The sequence below is a fragment of the Channa argus genome, chromosome 20, assembly GCF_033026475.1.
Source record: "Channa argus isolate prfri chromosome 20, Channa argus male v1.0, whole genome shotgun sequence".
Taxonomy (NCBI): domain Eukaryota; kingdom Metazoa; phylum Chordata; class Actinopteri; order Anabantiformes; family Channidae; genus Channa; species Channa argus.
Genome location: NC_090216.1, coordinates 5,095,499 through 5,121,156, shown reverse-complemented (window position 1 = coordinate 5,121,156; position 25,658 = coordinate 5,095,499). Strand labels below are relative to the sequence as shown.

The 25,658-nt window shown below is 41.6% G+C and overlaps 2 protein-coding genes across 7 annotated transcripts in view; one reads left to right on the top strand and one right to left on the bottom strand.

The window, feature by feature from the left end:
* sdk2b (sidekick cell adhesion molecule 2b) overlaps window positions 1-25,658 on the top strand; it is a 254,571-nt gene that overhangs the window by 180,398 nt on the left and 48,515 nt on the right. For all 6 annotated transcript variants that reach the window (XM_067487921.1, XM_067487919.1, XM_067487924.1 and 3 more), the window contains exons 3-9: window positions 5,148-5,254; window positions 7,541-7,688; window positions 18,404-18,537; window positions 21,528-21,639; window positions 22,303-22,493; window positions 23,648-23,731; window positions 23,871-24,065. In XM_067487921.1, the coding sequence (XP_067344022.1) occupies window positions 5,148-5,254; window positions 7,541-7,688; window positions 18,404-18,537; window positions 21,528-21,639; window positions 22,303-22,493; window positions 23,648-23,731; window positions 23,871-24,065 (971 nt within the window). The remainder of the gene's footprint in view (window positions 1-5,147; window positions 5,255-7,540; window positions 7,689-18,403; window positions 18,538-21,527; window positions 21,640-22,302; window positions 22,494-23,647; window positions 23,732-23,870; window positions 24,066-25,658) is intronic.
* rpl38 (ribosomal protein L38) overlaps window positions 1-25,658 on the bottom strand; it is a 422,602-nt gene that overhangs the window by 351,154 nt on the left and 45,790 nt on the right. The gene's annotated exons all lie outside the window — the stretch shown is intronic.

Sequence of the window (25,658 nt, the reverse complement as noted above, 5' to 3'; positions counted from 1 at the left end):
CCACGATCCCTCAAACAAATAAGTAATCAGGCTGGGAGTAATTATTTGCCAACACTATTGCTTTTGTTCGTATGGTACTGGGTGTTATTCCAAGCTGTTGAAGTGTGTCACATTGCGAATTGTGAGAGAATTCATTAACAAAAGTGACATCCGACTCTTTTAACAGGGTGAAGACCTTTTCATAAACCCCAAAACAATAACACGAGAGTCAAAAAACATCATTAGAAATGAGCCGTGACACGCTGTGCTATGCGTCCGATTTTGTTGCATGCAATAGACACACTTTTAGATCAGATCGCAAATTATTTGCCGTGTTTTAAAGGAGAAATTACATGACTGGAAATGACTGGAAAGTCTTTAAAATGATAGAAAAGCCATTGGGATAAAATATGTGTGCGTCATTACTAGCTCATGGCAGATTTATGAGGCTTTATAATGTATCATGATTTATTTTCATGCAGCTGGAGTATAATTACAATGTCCTTCTGATGCGAGTATGAGGGTTTAGAATTTTAACTAGCAATTTAAATAAAATGTTATTACAGCTAACCTTGGACACAGGTATGATGTTATCACTGGAACGCTCACTATAAAGCGCACGCCAACTATCTTATGTTGAGTGTCATCACCTACCATCCGCACCATCTTTTCCTCCATTTTTCTCAATGTCCCCATCCTTACTTAATACCCAGTCCTCCCTCTCTCTCGTGACCGTCTATCCCTGCCACTCCTCCAGCTAATCATTTCTCCTGAGTGGGGCTAATTAAAGGGGATCTGACGGAGTGCGCTGACCGCGGGAACATCAATCAATCTCTGTCCAACACAGCGAGCCCCCGTTGACTCCCCCCAACCTGCTGCCAACACGCACAGCTCCACAAAGGTTAATTGTATTCATTATATAAGGGACAGAGCAAAAGATGGAGACACACACACACACACATACACACACACACACACACACACACACACACACCCACACCCACACCCACACCCACACCCAGATTGAGAGAGGATACTGTCTAAAGTCACCCTGAAGGCTCTGGCTCAGGGGTGAATTCTCAGTAGGCCTTGGCGGGGTTAAACTTGGAGCATTGACACCACCTGTCTGGTTTCTCTTCTAACGGCTGCTTCTTCTCCACCCAGACTTTAACATGATTAACTTTTATATCTTTTTTCCCTTTTAGTCGATCATTTGCCTCACACACTATTCCATCATATATTTCCCTCATCTCCTTTCCATATAGGCACAAAACACCTACGTAATTGTATTAATTTAGTTGATGGAACATGTGAAAGGAGTCACACATCATTAATAGAGCCTCCTGATTAGTTGATTAATGCTTAACAGACTCTGGGCTAAAACTCATTTAGTTCCTTTGGGTTCAACTGACGCTGCTGCTAATGAGGTTTGATACCGCTTCATTTTTTTGTTATAGATATTAACAGCCTTCCAACACACCCAACTATTTGTTATTGCAGCACAATTTCCATTTGTTAACAGCAACTTTTCAGACGTTTCCACGCTATAATTGAAACTTTGTTTTGTACTCACTGTAATGATATGACATGTTAATCAATTTCTGTTTGGGAGAGGGGATTATTATGTCTTGCTTTGCATTAATCAATCAGTAGTGAGTAATGTATCTGACCATGCAGAAAATAAGAAATGTGCAGATTCAGGAGTTGATATTTCTGTTAATCAGCTGCCGACAACCAGTTCCGCTTGCATCAGCCTCATTCAGGCTTACTGACATTTTGGTGACAATTTTCTATTTCTGGTTTCCACAGATGGGAACAGGTAGCAAGCTTACTAGGAACCGCAGGAGGGTGATGGTCACATTTTTAATCCCATGTCCAGAGCTCTGGTTGGTCACTTGTTTGTCCAACTGAGGTTAAAAGCCAGTTTCAGTAAATTGGCCTGTTTGACTGCTGTTGCTGAGGACAAGAAGCGATGTCCTTCTTTAGCATCTCTTCACCACCATTACTGAAGCAAGTCTTTTTTTGCACGAATTATGTCCTTTCCAATTGAGACACTTGTCCTGTGCAATTTATTCTGGTTGGGTGTTGGTTGTCTTCTTTAAAGCTGGGGACACACCTGAAGACCAGCAAAGACGGTCAGAGACTGGACCAGTTCACACACAAAGACAATCTCCACCAACTATCACAGATTTCTAGTATCTTCTTTCTAACAGGTTTGGAGGTGGCACACACCTGACAACTGAGTAACCTGGGGGCAACGCGGAAACGACTGGGCGTTCGACACTCAAAATCCCGCGAGAACGGAAATTACAGCGTGTTCTTGGGCCAAAACAAATATGGCGGCAACCGGAAACTTTTTAACGTAAGAGGGGGGGGGGGAGCACCAGAATCATGGCGGTAAAAGCGAGAACAACGCGGGCTATTGAGCTTACAGGGGGAAATAAAGGTAAAATAACTTTATTAAAAAAATGCTACGTCCAGACAAAGCTGTGTGTTACTGTTGGGCTGCCCCAGTTGTTACGTCATCGATCGCCGATACCTGTCTTAAATATTAAACCGGTTTAAAATTATCATTGTGAGAACGACTGGCAGAGACTGGGTCCAAAGACCAAAGACTACGATCTTTACACAGCACACATTTAACAACTGTTAGCGCCGACTGAGCCGGACTGGCACTGACCAGGACCAACTTGGCCCGAACCAGTCGTCACGACTGAATCCCATCCAATCAACCATCAACTTGCGCTCATGAATTCTATTTAAATCTGCTTAAGACGGGTTGTGTTTTTTTTAGACCATGTCATATACAGATATTACTGCTCATTTTAGAGCAGATTTTCTTCTCTACTATTATATGCTCAATTTTAACTTTAGATTCGCAGGAATCCAAACTTTTCTGCAAACAGATTGTTTAACGCGCTTGTCAGCTTCTTGAATGGCCACTTTTCCATTCACTTGTCTTCTTGCCAAATAGTTGTTCATGAAAAAAGGTAACTCACAAACAATTTGTATGTGGTTAACTTTAGAAACCAAGAAGCCCCATCAGTGATGGGTATCCTCCGACATTTGACCTGGCAGGGTGCCAAGCAGGCATTTTGCTGAAATGTGACAGCAGTGATGGCAAACACACTCCTAGAGGCAACTGCTTCACCTCTCACAACAATTCTTTATTTTGACAAGAATCTCTTGTGCTAAGGGGACACAAATTAAATATGTACAACTCGCTGTAGGCAAATTCACAACTTCTACGTGTTGTGCTGCCATCCAACTCGCCTTTAGAGACTATCAGTGCAACTACTATGACAGTTGGCCACTCTGTGGATCTCCCACTGCATCACCATTTATTAGTTATTGCAAAGCTGTTGAGGCTGGAAAGCTGGAAAGTTGATACCTGGCATTGTGAGGAGTCTGAAAATTCGATCTCTACAATGAATTACTTGTTTAATTGAAAACAGACAAAACGTATTCTATATCCAAGTGCAGGGCATTTGTTACAGGTATATTGCTGGTGTTTTGAGAATCTAAAATCTAATAAGCATCTTTAGAATTCTGGTTTTTCAATGGGGTCCATAGGGCTTGACTGTTAGAGAACCAGTTCAGTTCTTTTTTACAAACCAAAAATAGGATGATTTGGAAAATGTAGGTTCCTGTTGCAACCACATGCATGAGGGAGGTGAATAGAAATTGGGACATCATCAGTTTAATGACTGGGTTTGTACCGCATCTGTAGATGACAAAAATAAAATGCAGCAGAAGTGTGTTGCTTGGTCACCTGAAGAAATAAAGACAAGGAAATCTTGGTATTCATTAAATCATTCTCAGAAATGTACTGGGCTGCAGACCAGCAAACCCACCTATTATTCCTCCAATGTGATGTTAGATGACGTATAAGGCATAAAGGTAATGAAGCTGCGATTCACTGCGTGGCACAAAATGGCTTGAAACAAAATTTCATTGATTTTGAAAGGCCATTTAAAATCATTATAGCCTCTTCCTGACTGCATCCCAAGGACCTGTCTTCCAGTTTTCTGTTACTTACTGTATCTTGCTTAACAAATCATACAAGTAGGGAAAGAAAAACCCTCTTCTAATACAACATGCACTGAGTGAAGAACAAAATAGGAATTCTTATTTTATAGAGTTTATATAACGTGGATGGCGGTGGTTTCATAAGTTTTGTTCTTCATACAGAGAATTGTTTGAAGACAACATTTCCACCAAAAGACAATAAAAACCACATTGAATTTTTTTTAAATATTCTGCAAGTTACTTCAAATGCATTTTTACTCATTTGAAGTCGTGTTGACCTTAAAAAAGTGAAGGAGTTTACAATCTATTTGCATATTTCAAGACAAATCACTTAAATCGTAATGTTTTAGTGTAAGGCAAGTACTTTGTAGAACTTTCACTACTACTATTTTCAGTTATTTACAGTACTATTGCAACTGGCAAGGCAGGTTAACTGGCAAGTTTGTATTTCAGCAGTAGTCCATTGTTCACAGAATTCATACATTACTGGCCACCTATTATGTTGGCATCAGCTGAATCACCAGATGTGGCTCAGAATACAACAAGTCAGTGGTTAGTCTACTACACAGGTCTCTCCCTGACACACTGTCCCTGGATAAAGTATATGTCACGCTGCCTCCACATGGCAAGGAGGCAGTACTGCTACCACAGCTGGACACTGAAGTCAAGGTCATGTGGAGAGTGTCAACTACAGGAGACACACAGCACCAACCTATACCCCATGGGATTTTATGCTTGCATGCATGTGTGTTTGTGTCGAAGACCTTTTAATATAAGTGTTTGCAGTCTGTGACTGCCTACGTAAGTGTGTGTGTCTTGGGGGGATATCTTCACTGTGGTAGCCGAGTTAGCCTCTCGAGCATCATTATCATTGGAATAAACAACAGCTAAGCTCCGATGTCCTTGGTGCCCTTGTTCCACTATTAGATGGTCTTAAGTGTGTGTGTGTCTGTGTGTGTGTGTGAGATTGTGTACGCTCAGATGCTGGTGTGTGTTTATGCCATTTCAACGTGTGAGCTTTCACATTTGCAAATCCCTGTGTTTGTGCACTTGTATCAGAACCCCTTTGATTAGTCTACCAGTTTATTGCAATTTAAAATAATTCTCATCAGTGTCTTGTGTGTTTGTGCTTGTTAAAGGTACCTTATCCCGTCGTTGGACCGCTCCCATGCTGGCTTCTACCGCTGCATCGTCAGGAATCGGGTGGGGGCCCTTCTACAGAGGCGCACGGAAGTACAGGTGGCCTGTAAGTATCCAGACAGGATGCAGGTGAACAACAGATAATTGGACCCGATAGATGAATAAATGGATGGATGATAGATAGACGCAGAGTGAAAGAGAGAGTAAGTGTTTGACTGCCAGCACAGTATGCAGTATGCCCACACTCTGTTTGGTTGCCTTTGTATCAAGGACTGACTTGGGAGGCACAGATGCTGGCAGGGTGAAAGATCTACCTGCATCTCATTCGGGATGTTATCAACCCGGACAGCTGTTCCACTCAGCATTCTCATTAGATTGATATTGTTGCCGTGGTTGTTTTTAACTTTGCTTCATTTCAATATGACCGGCGCTTATTTCATTCTTTCTCTTTTGTCAACAACATCTGTCGTTTCTTGGCAAAAATGGGGCTCAGATGCGCCGTGTTTCAGTAAAATTTCAGCGCTGGTTTCAGGACTCTGGGCTCCCTCGTCTTGTTAACGAGCTATTACAGACGCGCCGCATAGGTGTCTGGAGTGTTGTCACATCAGCCCCCCACCAAAATCCCCACCCACAATCATCGTACGTCCATTAGCCTGCCTTAGCAGGGTATGCCAGGTTCATCGGCTTGTCCTTGTTCCAGTAACATTTGAGTGGATGTGACACAGCACTATACCTGACTGAACAATGCAGCCAACCAGGCGTGAGAGAAAAAGAGGTGGGAGGGAGGCAGAGGGCCTAAGACTCCCACCGGTGCACTGCTTGAGTTTTGGGCAAACATACTGTTGTAGTGGCCAACTCCTTCCTTTTGCATTTCCTCTCTCCTCCAGCAGTCTGACTCTTTGTTGCTTCCATCACTGTTTGTTTTTATTGTTGCCTTCCTCCCTCTCTTTCGACTTTGTCTGCTGTCTGGCTACCACTGCTTTCTATTTATTTCTTGGCTTCCACCCTACTGTTATTCTGTTTCTCTTCATTCCCACCTCTTTCCATTTCCATAATTCTCTTCATCCCCCTCATCAGTTGCTCATGGAGGGGTATGGACAGTGAGGCAGAGTAAAAAGGAGAATTAAGGACACCTGCAGAAGAAATGGATGAGACGGACGGGGGGAAGGGAGAGGGAATAAAAGATAGAGAAGGGAGAAATGGGGAGATCTCTTTTGCAAGCTTTTCTATTGAGGCAGCACATTTAGGATTGCAGAGACACACCTCGGAGAAAGGGAAACATGCCGAGGCATTAGAGATTAGGGGAAGGGGAGGAGGACATCACATTGCAGAAACTGCAGATCAGAGTCAGGGGATTTGCACACTTCCCAGATTTTCATTTAAGCTAAGCACCACAGCTGCACCGCAAAGCCAGATTACCTTTTTATTCTGTTTGAAGGAGAGAGAGAGAGGGAGAGAGAAATAAGATTGCCATCGATGCACAACCACTCCAGCATCCCCTTTTCAACACCTCATACCTTGATCCCTGCGTGTTACAAAGATATTATTATTTCTAAACTGTGCTAGAACTTGAAATTAAGTGTTTGATGTAATGTTCCAGTGATCTTTGCAGACTTTTCCTCATTGTTTCCTCTCAATTGACGTAGGCAAATACGTGATCTTGAAGGATTTAGTTGTCACTCCATCAAAACAGAAGTCTGCACTTTGTGTTTCAGGTAGCGTTGGGGGACGAAAGGACAAATCTGCTCCTGCTCCTTTAAAGCTTAACACTCTGCATCGGCTATGATTGCATCAGAGAATTGCACTGCTGAGATGGAAAACAACAAGTGAAGTTAGGGGCCAATCGATGTAAAATCCATAGAAAATTCCTAAATTGAGCATAGATCTCACTTAGGAAGACGCAGAGCATGGAGCAGGAATATTAGCACAGTATTTTTGTCAGCTTTAAGATATAATGAGACAGCGGAGGAATAAAAGCGCTGTAACAAATGAAATGTATTATGAGATAATAGAATAGCAGCAGCTCTGGTCATCTGCTATGTTGAGTAATGCACACATTTAGAGCGTGATCAAGATTGATTGCTCTCGATGCATCCACACAGGAGGATATGGAATATGAATATGAGTCAATTTAGCGTCCCCTCTGTGTCCCTGTGTGAGTCATTACGTCTCGGTTCCTTCTAGCCTTTCTTGATGTACTGTGGAAACCATGGCAACAACAGTGCGCTGTCCATCAAAGTGGCTAGACGTAAGATTTCAGAACAGGAAACATATGACGAAAGCTTTGAGGGCACCAAAACTCAGATTTAGGAAAGAAAGGGAAATGTGTGCCTTTGACTCTGTGTCCTTCTTTTCTTACTTTCTCCCTGTTGGCTGTTTTTGTTTCCTGTAGTCATGGGAAGTTTTGAGGAGGGTGAGCGCGCCCAATCGGTCTCTCAGGGAGAGGGTGCTGTTATCCCAGCGCCCCGCATCCGCAGCTTTCCCCAGCCTCAAGTCACCTGGTTCAGAGACGGACGCAAAATTCCACCCAGCAGTCGAATGTAAGTGCTTCTCTATTTAAGTGTTTTTTTTTTTTTCTTTTGCTTCACTTTGTGTTTGATTCTGTGAAAACTTTTTGTTCTTGAAAGCCTTTGAGTGCTTTTGTTGGAGAGCGTCTATTCGTACCTGTTGTTTGTCATTCATCTCACTACATTTTGTGCTAAAGGAGATTTTGAATTTCATGTGCAGAACAAGAGCCAAGACCAAAGCAGTTCTGGCACCGTGTGAAATGGAATCGCCCTTTAGTTCCTCATATTTTAAAAGAAAACATAAACCAAACCCTTTAATGTTAGCTCATCTCCGTCTCTTGCTCTCCTCGTCCTCCACTATGCTTCTGTTCATTTTGGTTTCAAAATTGGAGAGTGAGTTTTGTCAGTGTTTACCAGCCGGCAGCGGTGGTGTTCATTCAGGGCCATTAGTGCCTGAGGGCAAGTGAGCACTGGAACAGCTGACGACCTCGGATGGGAATGTTCTTTTGCCTTCCCGTGCTGTTCACGTAAACTGGAAAGGTGTAAACAAGGAGGCGGATTGGAAAAGAGACTGTGATCAGTAGCCATTTTGGATACTTAAGTTGCATCGTTTTTTTCCCTATATGCCTGCAGTTTTAGAGACATGAAGGTAATGCTAATTACATATTAGGCTCATAAGAGTACTTCATCAATTAAACGTATCAGACTTGCAATGGATGAGGGATCACATCTGATGCAACTTACCCAGAAATCCCATCCTTTTTTTTTCCTACATATTACAAATCTGTGCCTGCAGTTTGCACATCAGTCCAAAGTACATTTTTTGATGCAGTTGCTGTGTTTTATTTTCCTTCACAGAGAACGTGTATAGTATTTTTACACACATCTTGTCTTTGTGTTTTGTGTAATACTGTTTATGCATTCGTGTGTGTGTGTGTGTGTGTGTGTGTGTGTGTGTGTGTGTTAAAATGACACTTATCACCATTTCATCACATCTGCATTTCTTAGCAGTGGGGGGTGACCTTGCCCTTGGTTTGAGTATTTCTTATCTGCTCCTTATCATTGGTAATCATAACCTGACCTAGAATGACAATGAAACGAGTGCCCAGGCGGAGAAGCTGAGGGCCCGGAATGGCAGTGGGTTCACCCCCTTTGCTTCAAATGTTTTAGTCTCGTCCTGGAAATGTGGTCTTTTTTTGAGTAGTCATTAGGAGTTTGATTAAATGTAGGCGTTTTACAATAACTCTTTGTTTTTAAGTGGAACACTTAGTTTATGTAGATCTCAGAGGTAAATGTATTTAACAATTCCCCAGCTAAAATACAATACAGCCTGAAAATGTCTCCATTTTACTTTATGGCAAAACTCTACAGTAGGTTTTAGCGTCTGTATGTAAAAACGCAAAGCAGCTGCTGCCTCCATGCCTCTTTGTGGAAGCACCAGTCGTGTGTGTGGACTATAGGTCAGTTGAGTTCTGGCCAAGCTGACAGAGGGGACTTTATGACCTCTTCCTCGCGTTGTCGAAGACCCAAATTAGGTACTAATACCATCAACAAGTGGATTTTGTATAATAGGCGGCGCCTATGTGGACTCAGGAATAGATTTAGACTTCTGATCATTAGTTAAGTGTTTATTTAATTTAATATATAGTAATTATTTATGTGGAATGTAGTGTTGGAGTAAATGGAGTTAAATTTAGTGCAGTGTGAGACATTTATCTTCATTACCAACGCATGATGTTATTAGTTTAAAGACAACTCTTTAATAATATATATGAAATAAAAAGATTGAAGTATATATTCTGTGCTTAACTAAAACTTCCTTTTGTTTCCTGAATGTTATACAAAAATAGGGCAACATATCCTGAGAGACACAAAACACATTTTGGTTGAAAAATAATAAAAATATGCTATTTGAGTCCTGATTTATCAGAAAATGACAATAAATTAACGTTTGACAGTGTGTATATGACTATGTCCAATTAAGGCTCCCACACTTATCACTTCCAGCTCACTGATAGTTCATAGGTTAAATGAGTTCAAGGTGATAATCCGAGGTTAAAGTCTGATAGCTGAATGAGTGTAAGTAGGTTTCAAAAGAGTATTTTTTTATGAAAGTTAGATAAATGATCATACTTTGCGACACCCTTCGATAAGCGTCCACACTCTTTCAACTCTATTAGTTTCACATTTCTCTTATTCGCTACCTTCTCCTCTCTCTGTTCTTGCCTCATTTATTTCTTCCATCGCCGTCTCTCTCTTCTGCCTTCCTCTCTCCCACTCCTTTTGTCTCCATCATAGGCCACCCACTGTGTCTACTTTGCTTGTCTTTATCCTGGCTTCCTACCTTCTAGCACTGACGATGCTTATTCCAAGCACACTACCAAGGTCAGTGTGTGTAAATGAGCACTGTTGATAACAGCCGCCGTTTTTATTGAAAATCATTTAATTGAATTTGATTCGTGCCACTAGCGTTAACTCTGTGGAGGCATCAAAGTCTCACTAGTGGGGAACCTGGGGGATGGAGGGAGAGAGAGCCGTGCACCGAACAACAAATGTTACCTTGATGAAAGCCCTTTTCGAATACTAGTCCTCTCTGGAGTCATTTCCAGCTGTGCAGACTGTCTAAACTTTGTTGCATGGGCGTGTATGCATATGTTGTTGTAGTGATTGTAGTTCTGCCTGCAAGGTCTATGCATATCAAGTGTCCGTAGTATTCAAGATACAATGTGGAGTGGCAGAAATGGGATGAAGATGAATGGAAAAATATGCCATGGACTACAACCATGATGACCACTATCTCTTTAATTTTCAGTATCTCCAACTTTTCCGCTCTGTTCTTTTTCTGTAGCTTTTTTCTGTGTCCCCTCATTGTCCCGAGCTCCTGCTATTCCTCCTCAGGTGTCATAGCTTTAATTTGCAGACTCTCCGGGGGTTCGTCATGGTGCTCCTCTCTGTGCTCTGCTTAATCACACCTCGGCAATAGAGGAAGGGGTGGGGGGGGGGGGGAACAGCCAGACCCAGAATAACTGTGGTAATCACCTCCAACCAATCTAACAGCTAATGAAATTCACACTTTCTCTGCAGGCTGTGGTACTTCAGCTACATCTCTTGTTGAATTTTGTTTATGCTCACAGTGCGATTTGTTTGGCCTGTTGAAGTTCTGTGAGGAGTTGCTTTTTCAAATTGTGTCATACAGTTTGAGGGGAGTGATCTTGTCTTGACTTGCTCGTGTCTGATGTGCTTTGCAACAAAAAGGTGGCCGAGGCTTGGAAATCACTCCAGGGTGACACTTTATGTATTTATTGCAAGGTTGCATGCACACGTAACGAATACTTCTCAGGTAATCTGGTAGCAAGTGCAGTCTTCACAACACAGTAGGTGTAATTGCAGCTGCAAATATTGGCAAAACACTGGAAATTGATTTCTCACTTTTGAGCAGCATAGTTTGAGGTGTAAGAATAAGTTTGTTTGCATTCACCTTAGAATCGGTAAACACAGTATCCTGGTTTCTGTCAGAGCACTCCAACACTGACATTTCTTAAAATCAGGTCTTAAACAGAAATTTAGATGTGCAAAACTTAACAAGGATATTTGTATATTTTATTTGGGGTTATTTAATTTTGGAATCAGTCAGTTGTTCCAACCCCTTTTAACCATGAAATGTTTGCTTTTGACATTAATGTCTTGATTACATGGATGGAATTTCATGACATTCATGGTACATGGACGTTCATCAACTTTCCCAAATACCCAAATCCTTCGGCTCAGGTACTGTATTAATTTGTAGTTTAGACGTTCAGTGACATCATCCTAGGATGAAGACTGAATGCATTATACCTGTTGAACATAATCAGCACGTTGGGATCATCATTGTTAGGATGTTGGCATTAGCTTTTAACTAATTACAGCCGCACAGAGATACATAGTCTTGTTTTTCTACTTCATTGCACTAAAAACTAGTTTTAAACACTTTTGTTTTTGGAAAGTATCATTTGAATTTGAATTACGGTTCTCATGACTCACATATCTGGTGTTCATTCAACATTAACTTCTGCACATGTTGCAATGGTTTCTATGTATGTCTAACAAAGAAAGTAAGTTCACAAACAAGAATTGTTGTCAGTCAGGGATAATTATGTGTCCAAAGTGAGGAGGCAGACAAAACTAATGGGAAAAGTGTAGCAGTAGTCTCCAGCAAGACTCACAACCTAGGTCACTGTGGTTAAATGCCATGTGCTGTAACGTTTTGGCTGCCAGAGCTTCCATCCCTATTTAAATTATGCTTTAAAATGCATCTATTCAAAACTGCTTATTATTTATAATCTCTGGCTGCAAGCTTTCACCTTGTCTTTGCAGGTCATAGTTGCATCCTTTGGGCAGATTTATTTGATGTACTTGGGATTTGTTTTTCTGTCTGTTTATTGCTCTTTATGTTCGATAACCTTGTGTGACTGAAAAATGCTTTTAAATAATATGTTATTAATAATTTGTTATAACTTGTCATCGAACGCACTATTTTTGACATTGAACAGGATATTGGAAGCAAGAGCCCTCTGGGTCAAGACTGCATGCGAACTCATATGTAGTAAACACAGTGTGGACACCATCCAGTCATTTAGAGTGTAAAGAAAATCTGCAGAAATGTAGTGCAATACTGCATTTTTGCTTCCCTGCTGCCAGTTTCCCCTGGCAAGGCAGATTCTCACTGTGGCACTGTGACTGGTCTCTCTTTGCCATGTGGCCTCTGCAGCTGTTGTTCTTGGCTTACGCCGTCTCTCGCGACGCACTCATAAACTCGCGGTTTTGCTTATTGTGGTGTTTCTCCGATCTTTGCCGTGTTCTCCTTCTTCACGTCTTATGGGTTCAAGAAGTTGTGTCCTTGTCTGAGTCTGTGCTGAAATGTGCAGCTAGACACAGCTGTGCCTCAGTGAGTCACTTTAACCTGGGTCCTCACATCTTTGTTGTGTGATGTAGAGCAGGATCCAAACAGAAAAAGAACTTATTTAGCACTAACGGTCATTATTCTTCCCTTATTGAATGAGAATACATTTGGCAGGGTCTTTTCCATTCAGCTGGCGTGATTTGTTGTGTTATTTTGGAGACTTAATGTGGTGTATAATCAGAGGCTCCTTCAGTAAACACATTTGCCAGGAATTGTAGAGCTGCTGGCTAGAAAGTAAGTGTGCTGCTGGATATATCGTTGGAGCCTGTCCTATCATTAATTCACCTCTGACAAGTTGCAACCCACTACCTGCTTTTCTCTCCAAGAAACTTTCCATTGACACTTAGGCATGGATTTATCTGCATTACACTGAAAACAACCTTGTAGAGGTGTCTGTTAAGACAGAACACAGAGGAGCCTGACCTGGAGGAGTCAGTGGGAGGACATCCCTGACACACACACATGGCAGTAATCTGCTGTAGCTACTGATCAATTAATGGCTCCTGCCGGTGATGCTCAGGTGCTGTCAGTCGGCTATGGATTCCCTATTAGTCACAAGGGCCAGTGAATAGCCAAGCACTTCCTCTGTATTCAGCTGCCCAGCATTAGTCGTGAACCCGACAGTCTGCAGGTTACAAGGGAAAGAATGTCAAGGAGAATAAGCTCTTACAACACTAGAGTAAATTCTTATATGAAGAACTGCAGGTTTCTAGCATTGCTAATGGCTTTTTTTTTTTACATAAATAGCTTATTTTGTCTGAATGGTAGCTTATAAAAAACAGTCAACAAAAATGTGTCAGGCAAAACTATCCTTAGCACAATGAAGCAATTTCCTTTTAACTCACTTAGAATAATTGCTAATGATTGATAGTTGTTGGTGATTAATTTTCTGTAAGTTGAAACCTATCTGAGTGCACATGAAATATATGTCTTGCCAACAGTCATGCAGGTATTATTAAAGGCTAAGTGGCATCTCAAACTGCAAATCCTTAGGTGCTCATGTTTGTAAGAACAGCATTTTACACATGTAGCCTGCTGTGTGCTCGTATGTGCTTACAACCACCAGCTCTCCAACATTTAACGTTTCTTGACGTTCAGATCCGCTTTGCCTGTCTGTGCATTTTGACGCGAAGCACAAGTATAAAGAAAGGTGATAAAACAGGTGAATCAGCATGTAATAAAAAGCAGCACAAAGCGAGTTCTTGATTGTTTCTGCACTTAGAACAAACTGTGGGGATTTTATTAGTAAGTGCAACCTCTTTGTAGTGGCAGATTTTGCTTCCGTTGCACAGAAATGGGCGAATAATACTAAAAGTTTGAATGAAACATTAACCAAATATTGTATTTAAAAAGGCTTTAGAATGAACTATTCATGAGCAACTGACACAATTTGTGGTCCACGTTTGCCATGAAACCTTTCTCCTTCAAAGGGCACAGTGTTTACTTTGATTAAATCATTTGCAAATGACAAAAGAATACCACCAAAAAACCACACACACACACACACACACACTTGTCAAGTCTTGCTTAAATGCCAGCTGGACCAGGCTGGCTTTGCATTTATGTAGCATTCCTCATCACCAGTCTCTAATGTTGTGATCTATGATTATGTATGCTCTCACATGTGTCGGTTTATAGACGAGATGCAGCAATGGCATCAGTGGCTGTTGGAGGGCACAAAGGCCACTAAGGTTGGGCCCTGACTTCTAAATGCCCATCCAAAACGCAGAGCCATTATTGAAGGATGTAAATGAAATGTTAGAGTTAAGGTGACACCGTTAACTGTCCTGATATGTCTCAACACCTGTCAAAGATAAATAATATTCAATTTACAGTGATAAAAAAACTGAGCAAGTGAGCAAACCATTGCAACAAGGAGTTGAAAAAAGCAAATATGATTATCAAAATAGTGAGTTGAATGGTTTCACTTCCGGTCTAGAGTAGATCCATCAGTAGATAGATTTAGCTATGGCCTCGTATCGATATCTGGTTACTCAGCAAATCAAGGCTGATGACACATGGCCTTGTGTTCATTTAGATGTCACAGTTCGACCTTGCAAAATATTTAGGACATCTTTCCTTCCTTCACTGTGATTGCTTTTCTGAACACTCACCCAACCATGAGCAACAGAGAAGCACAAAGCGTAACGTGAGCCACAAATCTCTAGTTCACGCCCCCGGTGAGAAAACAAGTGGCTGTTTTTATGAGCAGTGCTCCCTCACCCCTGTCACTCCCCCCCTCTCCTCCATCTCTCCATCCCCAGGACCTGTAGCTTTTTCATCACAGGTCTATTGAGCAGTAGGGCATGTAGCCTGGCGCTTGCCCTCACTCACGCTGGCTTTCTTTTGCCTTCGTGTGTCCACTGGCTGTGGTTTGACTCATACCTTGGCCAGCCACATGAGCCGCTTGATCCCAGCAACCTCTCCGTCTCTCCTGGGGGAGGCCATCAGGCGAGCGGGGCCATTTGTCTGTACGAAATGGAGGTCTGGGGCTGTGGAGCGAGGTTAGGCCCCTCATGGCCCAGCGGAGAGGGACAGCCACGACAGATGCCAAAACACTCCCGACTGTGTGTGTTTGTGTGTGTAAGGGCAGACTTGGCTCTGTCAAACTGTGTCAGTACCGGATTAACATGATAACGTATGCAGACAGACTACGGTTGAACTAGATGCAAACATATGCTCTTAAGCTTGGGCTTCAGACTTCAGGGTCCAGGGACCATGTGTTCTTAATTAAAGAGAGCAACACTAGCTTGTTGTTTGTTTAATTTTGTGGCAATGTAGTTTATTAGAAATAATAAAATATAGGCAATAAGAAGCAGCTAGTGGCTAATGAAACATTTAAACTTCCATCTCTCTTTCCATCAAACATAAACCCTCATCATCAATATTGATTAAAGTGCTACAAATATTATTAGGCTGGGAGTCATAGAAAACCCCCCTTGATGCTAAACCTAAATAAATTGATCCACAAGAAAGTAATTGCACATGAGACTGCTTTTTGCTGCAAGCAAAACAAGGGGTTGCACAGTTGGCCAAGATGTTTGCGAGCAGCTGTCCAGCCTGCGAGGCTCTCGTGTGGACCACAGCTCTTTCTGGAGAATAATAATGGAATAGGAAATTGGCTTTGAATAACAAGAGAACACGTTCAAAGATGCAAGAATAAACATAAAAAACCAGAGAGAGAGAGAGGCATGTTCACACATATCTGATTTGTCCAAATTTCCCAGCTCTTTGGCTTGATAAATCCTTGCGACGTGCCGGATACGCCGTATGCCATTGTTACAAGCAAGCCTCCGACAGCTGCTCACAACACCACCGAGAGACAGGGGAGTTAAAAAAGGATGACCAAAAATGCATCCGGCGAGAGAATAAGAGAGACACGAGGAAGAAAAAAAAAAAAAAGGCAACGTGCTAAATCAAGATATTACCTCAGGAAGCCGGTCAAATACCGAACAGTTTCATTTCCCTGCTCAACGACATTCCCATCTCCCTCATCCCGTTCCCTTGATATACATGTAAAGCCATTCAGATTAATTGGTTTACTTTTAATTTCTTCCCTGCATCATGCGGTCTTTGATCCCTGCGGCCTGGCGGGCATGGGGAGCGGTTAGATCTGCTGAACACTCTGTGTGGCAAAGTTTTGTGTGACCCCCACTGCAGCAGACCTGATTACAGGCTGAGGGGAAAGAAAGCTTAGCAGGGGAGCACATTAAAATCAACTAGCAGGGGGAGAAAAAAGTGCCTCCTGCTTTCTGTAACATTGATGAAATCAAGGCTTGGAGGATGGTGAAATTTTAGTCAAAAATTATTTTTGCAGGTACTTGGACTGAGTTATTTAGTAGTAAGTGGTTTGGGGGAAAAAAAGGAAACGGAGAATAGAAGTGAGAGCATGTAACATGACCTCATACAGCATTTGACATCTTCACCATGTCCTGCAGCGTAGCGGTACTGTGCTGTATATTCATCCTAGAGAGTTTCTTACCCAACAGGTAAAGATGCTAAGCTCCTGGATTGTGTTCCCGTTTTAGAAAGGTCTGGGAAGTCACCTGAGATTTATTCAGAGCTCTGGACACTTCAATTCTGCCCATATCCCCAAAGGGATCCATAATTCATGTCTGTGCGTCCACGATGTCACCACTCCAGTGAGCTAGCATTAAATATTTACCGCAGATCATAAGCTGCAGCTTTTGAGGCCTGCCAGCCCCTTTAAGGAGACTGTTTTGAGTCTGGGCATGCATGGAGAATCCCAAATGAGCCCAGCGACTGCAGCCGCTCCGGAGATGGATCTCATAAGTCATCAAACTGTAAACGCTAACAGCACAGGTAGCTATAAGCAGCCTAGACAGCATGTGTTGTGTCGAATTATTTATTTATTTTTTTCTACATGCCTCTCTAGAGCCTCAATGAGACTTTGAAAGGGTTTGTGCAGAAATGTGCAGTATGTATTTATGAGCTTGTGGGTATATATTTACAGTTTCTCATCAGCTCTCTTGGTTCTTTGACAAGGCACAGCAGGTGCTTAAATTCCCCCTCTGATGATATGAAGGTCAGGATGGAGGAAGGAGCAGATAAGCAGGTGCATTGGGTTAGATTGTAGGAGGAGGGGAGGTCAGCTGTGAAACAGTAACAAATCTTAAATGTGCACAACAGGTCAGAGTTTGAAGCTGAAAGAATTACAGTGCTCATATTGAAGAAGCCATTGCTTGCAGTGGATCACACATTTTTATTTATTTATTTAATTATTTATTACTGGGATCCCTGTTATTTCAGTTTTAGTACTGCAGCTGTGGGAGCTTTATAGATATTGATATTGATTTGTATCTCTGACAGTAGTAGACTTTTGAAGACTAAGCGTCCTGATGTTTCTATGACTGAGTGTCTGATTTGTCTCAAATACCCAAGATATGCATAATATTTACTTTGATGACTAATGCTACAGGTTGTACAGTAGATGTAGGCATAGGGCCAGAGGAGAAGATATATGTGGAGGAAGGCACCCAGTTGTAACATGCTATGTATCTCCAGATTGTTGAACGGCTCAGATAATAAGAAAATATTGATTGTGAACATAGTCAGGGGGTTGTAACATCAGGCGGCAGGGAGGGGAGGGTGGGGAGGCGGGGGAGTGGGGGGATTTCTCACTCACTGCTTGCTACAGTACGATGATGAGGGAGGACTTGATAGAGACAAGAAGACACCAGGTATAGGCCTCTGCAGGACACCTGCTGAAAAATGGACCAGTGTTTATCTATTCGGGCGTGATTTCAGGAAGACACTATTGTTTCCTGCCAAAAGTGGTTGGCTGCCAAAATGCAAGTCCACAGGAAGCAGAGGGGTACAAATAGCCAATTAAAAGCTCTGGGTTATTATGCAGGGCTATCATATTTCATAGCGGACCATAAGGAGAAGTATGAACAAGGGAGGATGTCAATATTTCTGCCTTGCTCAGTCAGCACCAACACCTTGTTTACACATTGTAAATCAATACGCCTAATGCTCCTTGAACAGTGTAATTAAAATGTTAAAATGCTTAATGCCCTTTTTAGTTGTGGCATCAAGTGTGGACGCAAAAAGACTTCAGACATCTTTAGCTCTATTTAGCCAGTCCAACGAGACTGAAAATGCCTTTTTAAAGTCTTCGTTTTTAGAAGCTTTCGCAGAGGAAATGTTTGTTTTTGGTTTGTTTGTTTGCAGCTGTATTCCTTTCACCTATTCTGACATCGCTTCCTCATTATTGCCCGTCGAAAAAATATGTCTTCAAATACTTGTATTTATTTTTGTATTTTTTTATTTTTATTTTGTGCAGTGCCATTACTCTGGACAACACGCTGGTTATCCTGTCTACAGTGGCACCAGACGCCGGGCGCTACTACGTCCAAGCAGTAAATGACAAGAATGGCGAGAACAAGACCAGCCAGCCAGTCACTTTGTCAGTAGAGAGTGAGTAACTGCACACACACACACACACACACACACACAAACCAATTATACTATGAAAAGTGTCAGTTCATGAGGCAGAGTAAGATGTTGAAGTTGCATTTACATGTTAAAATTCGCGTGTATAATTTGCACTTGTTTCTGTTTTAAGGTTTTTCATTTCAGAGAATTATTGAACAGTTTTCTCTTCTACATTTATTTAAAGCTATATTCATAGTTTATGGCAAAACATATTGATTATATAATACAAGAAAGAATCAGATTTTAATTGACTGTATTTTACCAGAAATAAGTCACTCCGTATTTCATGACAGATTTAAAAAAAAAAAAGATAGAAAGAATGTTGCAATGTTCATACAGAATTTACGGGCGATTGGTCATTTTATTGTTGCGATCCCAACATCGTGAATTTCTGGAGGAACTGTTCCTTAGTAGAGAAGCTCAGAACATATCTTAATATCACTAAAATGTACTTCAAAGTATAAAAAGTACAGAATTACACAGCCATTGGTATAATTGTTGTTATACTCTTTAAAGTATATGAACCTATTTAGAGTACTTTAATGTACATTATTGTACTGTACCTTATACAACTACTATAAAATAAATACACTGTACAAGTATCTCAAATGTTCACTTAATGCGCATATAGTACATTTGTTGCATCGTGTAGATCCTTAAGTAAAACTTGCAGGATGTTTACTTGCAATATAATATATTTGATGTATATTTTATGTATGTTGCACTGTTGTATAACCACTTTCAACCTATTAAAGGATTTTAGCTCTTCTGCTATCACTGTGAGACATTTAACAAGCTCAACCTTTAAGATCAGATTTCTTTTAATGCACCAGAGTGTGAAGACACAGACGAAGGGGAAGCTGGAGGGGCACAGACACACTGTACTGCTGCCAAGCAGTTCTAAATATTTACCAGCACCCTTAACTCTCACAACCAGCAGAACACAAGATACACAAATCAACCCAACCCAGCTGGCATCAGCTCAGCAGAGTGAAATATAAGAGGAGATCTGCATCACAGACAGCATCTTATGACATGGTAGACTGGAGTTCAGTATGGAAGTGAATGAGGAGGGTGAGGGTACGATATTACAGTTGACACCACAGGAGACCAGAAATAGCCTGTGGCGCAAACTCTATAGAGAACGGTGGCAGAGTTGATTATACCAGTGCTAGAAGACAAACAAACATACACTGCGGTTCAGGTGAGATAGGAAGCCAGACAGGGGGTCTCAGCTCAGCAGGTTTCAGGGAATCATGTCATGCATTTACATTCTCCACCTATGTGCACATACACAGACCCACATTTACACAGTGATACACCTGCTGTTGGGAGAGTCAATACTCAGGGTTTCGTGTTTCGGAGTGAGTGTTACGTTTTTAGTTTTTACTGTATGTTCACATGTATCTGTCGGTATCTGCTGCAGCAGCTGCACCTGCAGTGACACCTCTGATTCGGCTTTTCCCATGAGCTTTCCTGGCTCCAACCGTACTTACCTAACACTTGGCAGAACCGAAGCGAAAAAAAAAAGCTCCAAGGAGGTGTTCACATTATCGCAAATCCGTATCCGCAAAGTTCAAAAACTTCGAAATAAACTTCGGCATGAAAGCATGTTTTTCATCAACATTTAGTGTGGAAGTGGAGCCAGGATGTGTTTTTAAGCCAGCTTACTAATGGCTAGGACTATTGGAAAGTTTAAAAATACACTGTGGTGCAGGAAGGTAGAGCGGTCGTCCACTAACCCTCCAACCTCCTCCGGTCGAATGTCGAAGTGTCCTCGAGCAAGACACTGAACCGGAATTTAGTTGCTCCCGGTGAGTGTCGGCCAGCTACATAGCAGCTCCCCCATCGGGGTGTGTGTGTGTGTGTGTGTGTGTGTGTGAGTGCGAATGGGTAAGTGAGAAGCAGAGTAAAGTGTTTCGAGTGCCAAAAGGTAGAAAAGCGCTAAATGAGTGCAGACCACTACCATTTACATACTGTAACACTTACTAATTAACCCCCTGTATCTTGTTTAATGCATAAATAAACAGAAATATAATATTTGAGGTCATAAGGGAAGTTACATAGTACTACTACTTCTTTTCCAAACTCTATTACTGTTTTCCCACACATGCAGCTATGAGACATGAGACTACTACTAAAATTCTTACGACATGACACCATATTTTCAAAACGATATTTCTTTAACACTTAGAGTTAACATTTTCCTTTTCTAGTAGTTTGTGTGTGTGTGTGTGTGTGTGTGTGTGTGTGTGTGTGTGTGTTTGGCTGCACACATGGTAATGTACAGCATCTAATGGCACAACAGCAATAAGATTGAGCCATGACAGCCCCTGTGGCTGCATCTGACATGTGCAGCCACAAGCACACTCTCAGGGCATGATGGGATTGACGGATCAGTGTGAGTTTATCACAAACATGACACGTCTCAAGCAGCACAAACACACACACACGATTCTCTCACTGCCATTGGCGGTCTGTCTTCGATGCTCACATCACACACACATATATAAGTGTATACACATGCAAACACAAACAAACGCACAGATAGTTTGCACACAAATGAAACCATGTGTGGTATGTGAACATGCACACGCTCTCACACACACATAAAGCAGCGTATTCACCCCTTCATCTTTGTGTTAGTCAGGGATTCTGTTTCTGTTTTTGGTTCTCCAGTGACATCTTATTATACACAGTCAGTGCACTGTCTCATCCTATTCAGACCGTTTCTCTGTCAGAATTGTGACACAGTGGTCACTTTCAATATTTCACCCTGACGAGCACACGCAAAGCTCATCGGGATGAAATAAGACGGACACTACAGTCGAGAGGACCCCACTAACACTGCCAGTGGACTCACCACATACTGTCATGATTACATAGAGCTTCTGTAGAACTATGTCAAGATCCTTGCTCTTTGTTTAACCTCTGTGTGTGTGTGTGTGTGTGTGTGTGTGCGTGTTTTCTAGATGTGGGAGGTCCAGCAGACCCGATTGCCCCCACCATCATCATCCCTCCAAGGAACACAAGTGTGGTCACGGGGACCTCGGAGGTCACAATGGAATGTGTAGCAAACGCCAGGTAAACATCCTGGGACAGTGGGTCATAGACCATTTTATTAAAAGGTCAGTTCACTTAGATCATTGAGGATAATCTAGAACAGGACATTTCATGGTGAGCACTTTAGATGGTTGTTTGTCTATTTGCTTATTTTACGAGTGAAACGGCCCTTTAATTCCTAACCTTTGTGTGCATGCTCCAAAGGTCTATAGCCTACATTGGAAGTAGCCCATTTCAATCTCAACAGAAGGGAACTGCATTGCAGAAATGCTCATCTTAACACGGATTTTTGTTGCACAGTCACCAATGTATTCCATCAGTGTTGAATGAGAACTGTAGTTGATTCCAATAAGCTTCTCTTATGAGTTTGTTTTTTTTCTTTTGTGTGTGTGTGTATCTTGGAGAATGCTGTAACAAAGCAGAGGACTCCACTAATGGCATCCCTTGATTCATGAAATAGTCAGTTTGAATTGAAAACAGTTGGCATCATCTCAGTCCACAGACAGATCCCTTTTATTTTTATTTTTTTATCTCAATACTCTATTCTCCGGCAGATTACGCAGATTGATGGATATGCATCATATTGTGAGGGAAATAAGAGTTGCACAATCGGTATCATTTTAGCATCAAGAGTAGAAAATGCATTCTCACAACAACGGCAACACTCTGCTTTTCCCTCTGTAGACCTCTTATCAAGCTGAGTATCTCTTGGCGTAAGAACGGTGTGTTAGTGACGAGCGGGTTGAGCGACTTTAACCGCAGGCTGACCATCCTCAGTCCTGTGGTGAGTGATTCCGGCTACTACGAATGCGAGGCAGTTCTCCGCAGCAGCAGCGTGCCATCAGTCAGCGCTGGGGCTTTTCTCCATGTGCTAGGTAAGAAATCGAAAGTAAACTATGCTTTCTGTGTCACCCCTTCCCGCTCCAGAAACTCAGATGAGATATGTGACTGTTCCACTTGCAACTACTTTGGTTTCAGACCAATTCGCACCTCTTTTTCTCAAAAGGCAAAAGCGGTATTTACGGAGCACATTTCCTGGATGTTTGGGATTACATTTTTTTCCTCATTTCCTAATGGTTTACCTTGCCCTAGGCACAAAAATAAAGAGAAAACCATTTGATTAGTCCCAATGCATAATTGATGTATGTGTTCTACTATTTGTATGACAACCAAAATGCAAATCTGTGTTTCATGACATCTAGCTCTGTCCTGTGGATCAAGCAAATGTACAGAAATACAAACAAAAAGAGCTTGAATGAAATTGACATAAATAGCACTAGTCTGACTCTGCATCTGACAAAAAGGTGCAGCTGTGAAGAAGTGAGGCACTGAGGGGAAAGTGTTATTGATTTAAAAGGGGGGAAAGCTAATGGTTGGCCTCAAGAATCTGTTTAATAGCATTGCTTGAGTCACTTTCTTCCCATCCCCCTGAAACACTTTGATGTTTTCAAGGTTGTGATGTGATTCACAGCGGTGTGCTGAACTCTTCCCTTGCAACTAACTGAGCTTTTCCTCTCTCCATGAGACCGAGAGACGCATTTAAACAATTACCGCAATCCGGGAATAGCAATTACAGATTTGAAAAACTAAAACTAAAACTACTGTTTAATCTCATTATTTCCAGCTGCTTCGCCGTGAGAAGTTTGCTCCCAAAGACAATACATTCGAAATAAAAGAATATTTTCACTTGAGTAACTTTGTAATTTAGCTTCCTTCTTTTAAGGCGCTGGCACTTATTGTTTTATGATCACAAGAATACAGTAGGACTTTGTTAGTTAATGGACGGATCAGTGACCAGACAATAGAGAGGCCCTCACCCTTTATTATCTCTTTGTGGAAATTTTACATTTTTGCAGCTCTTTGTGGTCATTGTCGTCTGTGCTCTGCTCTGGCCCTTGGGCCCCCTGACCACTCAAGTCCCCCTGCCTGATCCCATGAGGCCTGCTCAGTGATCCATCCACGGTGATGAGCTGTTGTTAATTAAAACTGCAAGTTATCACTTTCCTGTCTTTTGCATAATTTCCCTCAGAGCCACCGCAATTTATAAAGGAACCAGAGAAACACATAACTGCTGAGATGGAGAAGGTGGTGGATATCCCCTGTCAGGCACGAGGTGGGTACTCTGTATGAGTGTTCGAATATATTATTAATCCATTTCATAACTGACAATCATCAGAATATATTTGAATTGAAATACTAAAAGAATGCAACAAAAAATTGGCCTTACTGTCGGTGAACCTCGACCTCTGCAGGAGTTCCCCAGCCAGACATCGTGTGGTACAAGGATGCTTTGCCCATCGACCCAGTAAAGATGCCCAGGTACAGGGTACTGGTGGGAGGCAGCCTGCAGGTCAACGGCCTCCTGCCAGATGACACAGGGATGTTCCAGTGCTTTGCCAGAAATTTGGCAGGAGAAGTTCAGACCAACACATACCTGGCTGTTACCAGTAAGTGCTCCACCGGCTCCACAGGAAACGATTTTACACATATAATTACTGTTATTACTGTACAATGTGCTTTGTTAAATCTCAGCATTAACTGTTATTTTTTTATTTTTTTTCCTTTTTCTCTTCTCGGAGTACTGTTAAATCTCTGCACAGCTCTCGCAAAACTCATGTCAGGTTCAGAAAAAGGCTAGGTGTAATTTCTTCACAAAAATAGAAGAGTTTCCCAACCAGAAAGTAGGAATTAGCTACTAGTGCCAATTAGTGCTTTAAAGGGCCTTCAAAAACAACTGAAACTTATCTAATAAAGGACAGCACAAATGTCTCCTTCTACCAGAATGTTGTTATTTTATTTTTTATTTAAAGGAGGACAAGGAATCTGCATTTTAACATTGTCATCATGGCCATGCTTCTAGGAGCTCAAGCACAGCTACAGTAATGACATTTCTTACAGAATTTGTTACCGAGGCAACAGAGAGAAACGATTCCTTTCTGTCTGACATGAATGACTTAGTGTTGAGTGGTACAATAATGTGATTGACATGAGAGGTGGGACTCTTAGCTCGTCAGTAAAGGAATCAAGCAGCACAACTTGATCAGACACTTCTTTTACATAACTTTATTATTATGAATAATTGAACATGACTCTTTGGCCTGTATGTAAAGAAATGCCATCAAACTTCCCTTCGCATTCCATTTATTAAAACGCCTCCAGATGACATCACTTGGACGAACCTTTAGTTCAGATTATGCCATCTTGTAATCCTGCTGTAATCCTGTAAACCTGCTTTTCTAGAGCCCTTCCAGATGACATCATATGAACTCCTAATGATGAAAAACTCCTCCAGGTGATGTCATCTGGAGAATTTATTTTTAGCTATAAGCAGAGAAATATTTTCATATAGAGACATGAGGGGGAAGTTTAAAAGCATGAATGTACATTTACACATTAAATTAAAGTCTTAGAAGACAAGTTGAAAACTGATGAAGTTTACATTAACACACACACACAAAACAATTACTTCCCAACTCTAAACTCACCTGAATGATTTTAGATGCTTTTTTTCTGAGATTGTGCTACTGCAAAAAGAAAAAAAAAAAAGGATTATTTTGCTCATGCTATGCATCTGTTTGGCAACTTTCTGACATCTAATTTTCTTCACTTTGTCTCAGTTCCTACTGCCTTCACTCATCGCTGCACTGCTCTATCAGAATTCATGACATCTCTCACTAACTCGCCCCGTCCAACGTTATCTCTCTCTCTCTTTCTCTCCCTGACACAGTCTCCTCTTCTTCTCCTCCTCCCTCCTGATCTCATCTTATCATTTCCCCTGTCCTCAACACATTCATGTCCCTACTACTTCTTCTGTCTGAACTGTGTTCTGAGATCAACACTACTCCTTCTTCTTCCTCCCCATCGAAACAGATACATTTTTCTGTCTTTCCATAAAACCACTGGTTTATTGAAAATCTCAGGTGTGTTTAATTATCTACATATTGCCTTCTTGTTCTGTCTACGGCCCTATTCAGTCTTCTGTCCTTTTTTCCTTTTTCTTCTCCCAATATCCGCACTCCACTGTGGGTGCAAAAATAGAC